At 28.0% G+C, this 12,317-nt stretch overlaps 1 protein-coding gene across 1 annotated transcript; it reads right to left on the bottom strand.

Annotated features, from left to right (window-relative positions):
- Nucleotides 1-3,613: 3,613 nt before the first annotated feature.
- Nucleotides 3,614-4,687, bottom strand: LOC113769352 (ATP-dependent DNA helicase PIF1-like). The gene has a single exon (XM_027313808.1). The coding sequence runs from the start codon at nt 4,685-4,687 to the stop codon at nt 3,614-3,616; it is 1,074 nt and encodes a 357-aa protein (XP_027169609.1).
- Between the last annotated feature and the right edge of the window lie 7,630 nt (nt 4,688-12,317).

Here is a 12,317-nt window from a genome sequence, read left to right as displayed (position 1 = left end):
AAAGATCGAACCTCTTGAGGTTTCTCGACGTTGGAGGTCAGATTTCAGCGGTCATAAATTGACGAAATTGCCTTTGCATTCTTAATAATTATTTAACCAAAAATTCCAAAAAAAAAAAAAAAAAAAACCAAATGAACATCAAATATTAGTTCATATTTCTATGTATTCAGGTGTTAGGGGTAGAAAAGGAGGTGGCTAAGTTAAATTTAGTAATGTCAATCACTTAAAAAGGATGTTGGCAAATAATTTTATTCATAAAAAATTTTGTCGGGCAGATTTAAGGAAGTCAGGTAAAGTTTTTAGAAAATATGTTTTAATACATGATATAATTCAAGTTGTACTCAAAATTAAAATATGCATGTATCTTGCATGCAAACCCTGTTTATAGAAAAAAAATTATGAATAAGCTAGTATTAAAAAGATAATTCAAAAGATGATCTTATGATAAAATGTCAAAAAATTCCCTATGCTATTTTTTTTCTTTGAAAACAACATATGCAATTTCTAAAATTTTTAACTTTCCTTTTTAGCCTTATTTTAATTTTTATTATTGATGTAAGTTTCACAAATAGAACAATACTAGGCATTGTGCCCTGCGAGTTTCGCGGGGTGCCCATTATTGATTGTTTAAGAGTAACGTAAGATTTATTTAATAATTAATGTTTAGAGTGTTTTATATGATAGTAGGGTTGGAATAATAAATAGAGGAACAATATATTGGATTAATATATTTATAAATAGATATAGTAATATTGTTGTGATTTGTATTTGATTTTTTTAAGAGTAACAGGATGTAAATATTATTTAAATTAATGGAATGTAAATCATTTTTTAAGAGTTGAGATAAATTAATAATTCGAAATAATTTCAATATGTTTATTTTTATATTGTTAAATATAAGTGGAAGTAGAATAAAGAAAATTTAGGGAACAGATAATTGCTATGTGCAAGAAGCTGTAGTGGTCATGTTTAATTATGATTGTTGGATAAAGTCTATGCTAAAGAGCTGCAGATGATAATTGTTTTCATTGAGTAGGGTGAACAGGATGACACTTCCTTCATGTAAGAAGTGTTTTTGTGCGAATATTGGCCAACCTTCTGTTATTTCTATTCCTTCTAGCTGAAAGATCCATCGAGTTTTAGCATGATAGCAATTGATGACTCCTATGTTGTCTGTTTGTATATGCGAGGGTATATCACCAATGAGTACCTGAGATAGAAAATAGGGAAAAAATGTAGTTGTATTATGAAATGAGAGTAGCAATGTAGTGCATGAATTATATTGATTGGAATGTAATTTGTATGAAACTCACCAAAGATTCAAGATCGTGTGTTAGATAGTGGAAGAGTTTAGTATTGAAAAACTAAAAGAAAAGAAATATAGTGAAGAATACAAATTCATAAATATAATATATACAAATTAAGGATTTTTAACAATTTGAAATTATAAATTTAGAATCATATATTTGTATTTATTGATCGAATAATTGTTTTTTGAATCAATAAATATTGGATTGATTTAATTTTAAGTTTATATATATTAGATACATGTCAAGTACATATGATTTTCATTCATTTGTATTAATACGAAATAGCATAATCAATTTATATATATTGACTGGATACACATAGAATTTGTATTCATTTGCATATGTTAGGTGCACGTAGGATTTTTAGCGATTTGTATATTTTTTCATATTTAATATTTTTGCTAATATATACATTTTGGAGAAAATTAATTAAATTTATATATATTAGATACATGTTAAGTACGTACATATGATTTTCATTGATTTGTATTAATACGAAACAGTATAATTGATTTATATATACTGATTGGATACACATAGAATTTTTATTCATCTGCATATATTAGATGTACGTAGGATTTTTAGGAATTTGCATATTTTTTCATATTTAATATTTTTTCTAATATTTATATTTTGGAGAAAATTAATAAATAAGCGAATAAATATAAAAAGAAGGCTATTTTATGTATTAGATGTGCATAGCATTTTTATTGATTTGTGTAATTTTTTAACTGTTAATATTTTTGTCAATATACACACTTTCGACAAAATTAATAAATAAGCGTGTTAATAAATAAGCGGATAAATATAAAGAATGAGGGGAAATTATAAATATAGAAATAGTCTCGAAATTATAATTATTTGATATAAATAACACTTATTATATGTTAATACAAGGTAGTATTATTAATTTATATATATTAGATATACGTTAAACACATATAATTTTCATTGATCTGCATTAATATAAAACAGCATAATCGATTTATATCTATTGATTAGATACATATAGAATTTTTATTCGTTAGTATGTATTAGATATACATAGGATTTTTAGTGACCTGCGTAATTTTTTGATAGTTAATATTTTTTTCAATACACACACTTTTGACAAAGTTAATAAATAAATGAGTTAATAAATAAGCGGATAAATATAAAAAAGGATGGAAATTATAAACATAGAAATAGTGTCGAAATTATAATTATTTCACATAAATAACACATATTATATGTTAATACAAAGTAGTATTATTAATTTATATATATTAGATGCATGCTAAACATATATGATTTTTATTGATCTGCATTAATACAAAACACCATAATCGATTTATATATATTGATTAATATGTTTGTGTATATAGCAACCTACATGTTTTTTTGATATTTAATATGTTTGTTAATATACACATTTTAGAGATGCACGTAGGATTTTTAGCGATTTGCATAGTTTTTTCATATTTAATATTTTTGCTAATATATATATTTTGGAGAAAATTAATTAAATTTATATACATTAGATACATATTAAGTACATACGATTTTCATTGATTTGTATTAATACGAAACAGTATAATTGATTTATATATACTGATTGGATACACATAAAATTTTTATTCATTTGCATATATTAGATGTACGTAGGATTTTTAGGAATTTGCATTTTTTTCATATTTAATATTTTTGCTAATGTATATATTTTGGAGAAAATTAATAAATAAGCGAATAAACATAAAAAGAAGGCTATTTTATGTATTAGATGTGCATAGGATTTTTAGTGATTTGCGTATTTTTTTAATAGTTAATATTTTTGTCAATATACACACTTTCGACAAAATTAATAAATAAGCGTGTTAATAAATAAGCGGATAAATATAAAGAAGGAGAGAAAATTATAAATATAGAAATAGTCTCGAAATTATAATTATTTGATATAAATAACACTTATTATATGTTAATACAAGGCAGTATTATTAATTTATATATATTAGATATAGGTTAAACACATATAATTTTCATTGATCTGCATTAATACAAAATAGTATAATCAATTTATATATATTGATTAGATACATATAGAATTTTTATTCGTTAGTATGTATTAGATATACATAGGATTTTCAATCAGAACGACTTTAATTATCCACTCACTTGATTTATTTGTCAAACTATTCACAGGAGTGCATTTGTCATCCATGCCTGCAAAATAGAACATCAAAAGTATATTAATATGGATGGAATGATGCAAATATATAAGATGCTGAATATAAGCACTTTTAATTGAAAACTTTTAAGTTCAGTACTTAATCTTCAGCTGCAGCTGCTAAAATTTCTTGATACACTACATTTCGAGTACAATTACTGGACAAAGAATCAGAAGCAATGCATCTGAGTAAAATTTTAACATCATTAGCAGTTCTGGCCCTTGATAATGCAACATATAATTGGCCATGTGAAAATACTGGTTCTTTCAAATATAATCCTACAAAATCAAGTGTTTGTCCCTGTGATTTATTAATTGTCATGGCAAAACATAATGAAATTGGGAACTGAGTACGCTTGAAAGGTATTGGATATGACTCATCATTAGAACTGTGCAATGGAATGCGAGGAATGAAAACCTGTTTACCAGAATGAATTCCAACCGAAATCTGTGCATGTATGATGTTTTTGTTAAAATTTAAGCATATCATGTGGGTTCCATTGCATAGTCCTTGTGCTGGATTCAGATTTCTTAGGAGAATAACTGGGCAATTTGGTTTCAAAATCAACAAATGCGGAGGTAATCCTGGGGGGTGGATAGTATTTAAAAAGTCACCGTGATCAGCTTGTTTTGTTGGATCTATTGTCTCATCGAAACTGATATATTTGATTTCTTCTCCAGGGAACTTCTGAATCAAAATTTGATTGATTTCGTGCACAATATCATTTGTTGTACTGAGAATGGCTCTGTTAATGAGAGTTGAATTCTGAGGGCAAAAGCTAGATAGAGATGGATAAACAGTGTCTATCAGAATGTGCAAGGATTGTTGATCATCATTAATGAAAGAGACAATCATAGAAGAAGGCAATTGTATCTTGTCATCTGCAATGGTTGCTTGTGTGCCATTTCCAATATTAAGCAGAAAATCTGAGAATGATGGATCGAGAAATGCTCTCATATTTTCAGTCAATCGAATCTTTTGGAGGTGTGGCCAAATATATGAGTTGATGAGAGATGCAGAAATGTAATCTTCTCTTTGATCTTTGTGGACGATTGGTAAAGTCTGTTGAAAATTTCCACCGAAAACAATGAGTTTTCCACCAAATATTTGATCAGAATTCAGCAAATCTCTAAGTACTCTGTCAAAGGATTCAATTGCATATTTTTTTGCCATTGTTGCTTTATCCCATATTATTAATGATAATGTAGGTTATAATTTTAGAGAAAAGTTTTTTTAAAAAATTTTGGTTTTTAGTTTTATATTTTTGAATTTTTTAGTTTTTGAAATATTATTGAAGTAATATTTTTGGAATAGAGTAAATGGAAGGTAATGGAAAGTGGTACAATTTATTTGTATTTATTAGATAGTTATGAATTTTGTGTTGATAAGTATTTTATGGCGGTTGTATTTGTGTTATGCTATTTAATTTAAAAATGGAAGAAGTTTAAGTTGATAATTGGGTTATTAATGAATATTATTGAAGGAGTATTTTTTAAATAGAGAGGAATTATGTTATATTTTGAAAAATAATTGGTTGCAGTAAAATATATTTTGGAAAAAGTGGAGATATGTAAAATGGGTGATAAATCGGATATAAAAATATATTTATATGTTTTTGTAGTCAAAATAATTTTGTGTTTGTATTATAGAATTAAAGTTGTGTTTCTAGAGAATAAATATTTTTGTTAATATATATATTGTGGAAGATAAATCGTATATAAAGGGTATATAATTAATTATAACTTTTTTTTGAATGTATGTGTATTGTGTTATTCAATTTTGAAGTGGAAAAGATTTAAGTTAATTGTTTAGTAGTTAATATATATTATAGAAATAAGATTTTTGGAATAGAAAGAAGCTATTGGATATTTTTAGAAAATGGTTAGTCGAATGAATGGAAGTTAAAGATAGATTTGAATAATTGATTTATATTTATTGGATGTGTATGAAGTTTTTGTTGATATATATATTTTGGAGAAAATTAATTAATTTTTATATATTTTTTTGGGTGAAAAAATATACGTTATGATTGTTTAATGTTGTGTATATTATGTATATTTTTGTTTATATATGCGAAGGATTTTTTTTACAAAATCAATATGTTTGTTAATATATATATTTTGAGTAATTAATTTATTGATTAATGAATATCATAATAAATATAAAAGAGAAGAGAGAATTATAGTTTGAAGAAAGAAATGCTAATACAAAGTTAAGATTGAAGGAAGTTATATGTGAAAGAAAGTTAATAAATAAAAACGATAAGCTAACATTTTCGTGAATAAAGCTAGCGATAACAATTACATACAGCAACGGAAAATGAAGGAGAAAGAAAAGGACAAAGTTGGGGACAAAAGCTAACATTTGTGAATAAAGTCAGGCATAACAACTGCAGCAGCGGAAGATGGAGGAGAAACAAAAGGACAAAATTACAAACGAACCAAGGGAAGGGCAGAATGGAAACAAAGCAACAAAAAAAGCAATGAGGACAAGCGGAAGAAGAAGCAAGGGCGCTGCATGAAGCCCGCGAAAAGACCAAAAAGGACGAAATTGACTGCAAAATCACAGTGAAACCGGCACAATTAACTGTAGCTCAGCCTTCGCGGCTTTATGTAGTTTAAGATTTAAGATAAGATAACTGTAGCTCAGCCTTCGCGGCTTTATGTAGTTTAAGAAGATAAGATAAGATATGGGTAGTATTGAAAGTAAAATTTTATCTCTCTTACTTTTCCCTCAAAAAGGCTAAAATATTTCAAAAATTATCAATTTAAGTGAGGTGAGTGAGGTTTTAGAAACTTTAGAGATGCTACGTGATATTATGAGAAATCCCAAGGGAGTTTTCTGAAATCATCCCATTAGAAAACAAAAACATCCCTTAACATTTCTAATAGTATTACTTAATATCCTTGAATTTTAAAAATCTCACTTGCCTCCCTTACTTTCGGTATTTTTCTAGTTTTTGCAACCTACTTCCAAATATATTATTAAAAAAAACTCATTATGAAAGAGAAAATATAATCTCATTCTAAATTTACCTTTTTCTTGTTGACTCGTTATTGTCATAACACAAACATTTATTTCTTAATTTTTTGTAAACTTGATTGATATGGTTATTTAATTGAAACTTAAAAGTTGATAATGGGCTCGAAGGGCCTTTTAATTTTTTTTGACAAATCGAAGGGCCTTTTAATAGTCTTTTATGTCACTCGTTTGGACAAGAAATATTAAGATATTTAGAATTATAAATAATTTACAATACTTATAACAATAACTTAAAATATTTTATAATAATGCAAATAATTTTTGGCACCAACTTGAAAACATCACAAACAAGTTTATATATAATTTTCAGTATTTTTTATTTATTTAGTTTTCAAGTCATCGATTTGGACCAGAAAAGCAAAATAATTCAGAAAAAAGTAAACGCTTTATTTTTCTAGTTTTTCGGAATGAGACAAGTAGGAATTCGTGCTCGGTATGATGATTCCTATTTAATTTAGTCATCAAATTACTCTAAACATAAAAAGGACATTGGTATTACAAACTGGATAAAGAAATAGTAAAAGGCAAATAAAAAATGGTAAGTAGTAGAGTATGATATGGTTATAATACAAAAAATTATATGTATGTTCATTATACGGAATTTTTCAAAAGTATGATTAAAAGTTTGACATAAAAATACATGTTCAGCAAAATTATGCATATAAATTCGTATGTGAATAATTTGAATATATTTGAAAGTTATGGAACAAAAGATACGGTTAAATTTACCATATATTTTTTTAAAAGATTATGCTACATTTCTACCAATTTTAACTCATATTCTTGTATATGAGATGCTAAATTTATCAAAATTTTATCAACGTGTTACTTTTATATGTATGAATATACAGAATTATGTTATATGTCGCTATTGTTTTATATATAACCAAGAAGATAAGTTATTGTCCTCACTCAAATTTTAATTTTTTTTAAAAAAATTGAATTATAATTCCTATTGTTACGCGTTTTATACATGTTTTTATTCATAATTCATATGAATATTTTTCAAAATATTTTTAAAGCATATGAAATATGAAAGGCCTTTTATAAATAATACGTACAAATATGTATTATACGAGTATTTACTAACCACGGGAGGTAGCCATGACATAGCAAAATCAGAAACTTGGGGAGCGGCAGGTGGAATTATGACAAACATAAGAGGTGGTCAAGCCTTCTGGAATACTTTGTTGATCGATCCGTTGGTTTGAGCCCATTTAACTATCAAAGCCCAACTTAAGTTTGTCATCTGTCGGTCCATTTCTCAATTAATCTTTTTTTTTTTAATTTATTAAACTAAGAGACAAAGAGACGACCAGATTTGCCTATTTCCCTTCATTATTTTTGTGCCTCGAATTCTTCCATAAAAATAAACGGTTGCATTAGTTTTGGTAATTTGCTTCCATTTCTTGAGCTAAACTTTAAAACTATAAGAATTCAATAGGCCAGCATCATCGTTATTATAGAACTTGCTATGATTTAATGGGCCATTATAGAACTTCAAATATAAACAACTGCTGTATTCATGGGGATAGTCTTGCACTCTTGCTATGATTTAATGGGCTTTTTTTTTTTTTTTTTTAAAAAACGGGGGAAGAGTCGAATTTAAGAAGCGGGAAAGGAGTGGGATTTGATTTAACTCAGATAAATCCAGCAATTCCGGTTTTCCACCCTCCTTTGGGGTTCTTCTTCTCGGTTGAAGATTTTGATACCCTAAAATTTTATGCTCATTCATGTATGTGTCTGCCACTTTGTACTTCTCTGCCCTCCTAGCTAGTACATGATTCGAATCTGAACAAGTGCTTTTCTGAGACCAAGTAAAGACATTAATTTGTAATCATAGATGCTGCACTATCAGGAGTCAGGACAAAGATATCTTGATTTTATGTCAAGGGTTTCCAAATTCTATTGTGGATGCTGCATCGCCTTAACGATCATTCATATGCATCTTACTTGCAAATTAAGTAATCAGTTTTATGAAAACTTCTTTTGTTAGCTTTATTCATTGTCTCAAAGCAAGAATACGTTCCAGGCTTTGTTTCCAGCAAAATTGAAAGGATTATGTATGTTGTTGGAATAACTTGAGACTTAGGCCGCATTTGATAATTCAATTCTAACCCCTAAACTTAATAGGTTTAAATCTTGATATGTTCAGACTCATTTGATAACAAAAAAATAGAATATCTGAATTAATTAATTAAGTGATACTAAATTTTTTAGACGAAATTTATTCCAAAAAATAAGTGATAAGTGAGCACTGAACGTGATATACACTCAAATGTATTAGATTTAAGCGCTGTTTGATTACTCAATTCAACACTTAAATTTAACGAGTTCAGACGTTAATATGTTCAAATGTGTTTGATAACAAAAAATAGAATGTTTTAATTAATCAAGTGGCTCTAAATTACTTAGGTAAACTTTACTCAAATGCACCCATAATATTTAATAATTTCATAACTTAACGGATTCAAATGTCAGGGTTCATATTTCAAACTTTAGTTTTCAAACTTCAACCATATCATAGACCAATTGCATTATTACTCAAATGGTCATTAAATGCAAAATTTCTCCAAGGCCATTTATGCTTCAAATTTACGCAAAATCCCAACTCCATTTTTTGTACTTTATCCTAATATTGCGTGCATAGAGAATGGAACCACCTTGAACAAGTTTAATTGCATCTCCAAACGCATGGTAAGAATTCAAAACGTATTCTTTGGCAATTAATAATTAGCAGAATTGACACAAAACTCCCTAGCTAAGTAGATAATCGTAGCCAAGTAGGTTTGACAATCTACTATCTTAATAGCTTAGATCATAAATTGAACTACCGAATGGGAAAAATTGGGCAGTAGAAAATGAAAAGCTAGCATAAATAAAGTAAAGCACTTATAAACTGTTAAGTACAGTCATCGAGGTGGTGAAAGACCCCTAATATCATCCAAAAAGGGGGAGATACAAAAGAGGGGCAAAGGGAATAAGATACAAAAGGAACATTTTTAGGGTCTGTTTGACAACATAAAAAAGTGTTGAATCTGAATTTTTTCAGACATTCAGATGTTTTGAGTGTTTGATAAATGAAAATCCATTTGCTGAACTTGTTAAGTAGTGCTGAACCTGTGTGTATTTTTTTCAGCACAAGAATCCTAACTGAATGCTTAATTCTGATAAGAATCAATAGAATTACTTCAACTACCTTATCTTATCTATCAAATCTACCCTTATTTGTTAATTATATTCAAAATTCTTATCTAATTAAACAACCTAATATTCTCTATCTAACGATTTTTAGTTTCTCTTTTCTCCCTTTTTATAGCTTTCACATCTTCTCCATACTCCTCATATAATATATTTCATCTTTTATACTAATTTGATTTAAAAATAAATATTGTCATTTTCATACCTAATAATTTTAAACTAATTAAATCATAGATTCTATTTCTTTTTTGAATGAAAGATTATAAGGGCAAAATTGTCAAATTAAACTTATTAACCATTCAGTTATAAATATTTATCAAATAATATAAATAGGTTTAGCATTAAAATTCAGACATTCATATATTTTTTTAGTGCTTAAAATTCAGCAAATTAATTGTTTCAGTATTTCGATTTCAGAATTCAGATTCAGTTTTATCAAACGGAACCTTAGTGTGCATTTGATAAACTGAAATTTCAAATCTGAAGTTTAAAATTTGAATCTATTAAGTTACTAAATTGTTAAAGTACTAAAATAATAACATTTAAGTTTATTTTGTATTAAGTGATAAGTGAACAGTTTATCATTTTTTTAAGTAAGTTTTATCCAAATAATTTAGGATTATTTATTTAATTAAGATTTTTATTTTTAGTTATTAAACATATTCAAACATATTAGAGTTTGAAATCATTAACTTTAAATACTTAATTGAATTATAAAACAGAATCTTAAACTACTATCCTTTTTGCCAATGCGTCTGGTTGGCTTCCATGTAATTTTGCCTCACGGTGGCTCGTTGAAATTTCCTCAGTCGTGTCCTGCAATCAATAAGTAGAGGAGACAGTTCATAAGTTTCTATAAAATCAATCATTTAAAATTTGAGCTAGCAGTACACAATCAAGTTCAATTTCCAAGAAAGAGATGTTGAGTTGGGCAGCCAGATTTAAAGCATCCGCCCAACCTCAACATTTTGCCAATAAAGTAGAAGCTACCTAAGGTCTGTACTGTAGAGAAACCAGAAAACCATCCTCCTTGGCTGTCTCGTATTAAACCAGCGGCGCCTGATATCCCAGAGCTAGAACAAGCAAGTCCATCAGAATTCAACTTAAACCAGGAAATAGGGGAGGGGACCAATGAATGAGAGATTACTTTCTCGTATTGGTAACATTTTTCTAGACCCAAGAAGGAAAAAACCTAGAGGAAGCATTTATACAAAGAGGAACAGGATCTTAATAGTTTTGTTACTTCTGATTGTTTTCTTCCCACTTTTGGCCTTGTGGAGGGAGAAACCAAAAAACTACAAAGTCTAGCACAAATTAAGAAATGACAAATTAACCGTTTTTTCTTTTCTTGTTTTTCGACAAATGCTGACTGCCAATTCAGATGTGTATGTTACAATAAGCTTCGACTAGATTTGATAATCTTGTTTTTCATATGGCTGCAAGTATTGGTGACTTATCAAGATTTTTGGTTATCCAACTTTTGCTAAGTAGAGAGGATGATTTTTCTGTCATAGATCCTATTATTATTGATGATGTACGAGTTATTTTGGATAATTTGATTGACGCATTTATAGGATGGGTGCTAAGAAAAATCAAACAATGTTGTACATGTCTTAGCATATACATCATGCTAATTCTAATATATAATTTGTTTGAAACTTTTTGAAACTCACATCATGGTTTCATCAAACAAATCGTGTAGGACGATATCTAGCCAATTTAAAAAATAACACCTTTCTTTTTTCCAAAAAAAAAAGAAGAAGAAAAGAATATAATAGTAGTTGACATAGATGCTAATAGCATCAAATACCTTTTTTCTCCAAAGAATGCGAGTGGTTTTCACTTTTTATGAATACTTTTAGTTAGGATCACAATTTGGGAGTTGCTTTTCATTGAACATAATGGAAAAAGGAACTCAGCATTGTCTTGATCTCTTCTTGTCTGAGAACAAATAGAAAGGGAAGGTATCAATTAGTTAAGGCAGCTACTTCTGTTCATAACTGACTGATGAAATCCCCTAACTAATTCAGCTTTCTACTTCCAATAAGATGTTCCAGATTACTATTACAAACTCGTCACTCAACTGCCCTCTTGGATTCTATTGACAACTTGGCGTTTTGGCTAAGGAAGTTGTCAAAAATCCTACAAATATTTAGACTAACTAACTTATGTTTAGAAAGGGCTTGTTTGCATCTACAAACGCAAGCTTGAAATTGTATTATATGCATGTTTAAAGCCAAAATTTCCTCAGCTATCAAGAAATGTGACATAACTTGTCTATGGCTATAGAAAGGGATCAAGAACTTTTACAGGGGAAAATGATAATTTCACGATCCATATTTTATTTCACAGCAAGTTAATATTGAAATGACAAAGTTACCTCTCCTAAGTCCAAATTACATTTGGACTTGAGAAGGTTAATTTTGGTGTTTTGCATAAAAATGGCTGCGAAAATAAAAAGAATAAATCTTATATACACTGATAGTGTATACACTATCACCGTTTGATTCATCACATGTATGTAAAAGGTAAATTTCAAATTCAAATTATGCACAGTTAT

The sequence above is a fragment of the Coffea eugenioides genome, chromosome 4 (assembly GCF_003713205.1).
Source record: "Coffea eugenioides isolate CCC68of chromosome 4, Ceug_1.0, whole genome shotgun sequence".
NCBI lineage: Eukaryota > Viridiplantae > Streptophyta > Magnoliopsida > Gentianales > Rubiaceae > Coffea > Coffea eugenioides.
This window is presented reverse-complemented; position numbering and strand designations above follow the sequence as displayed.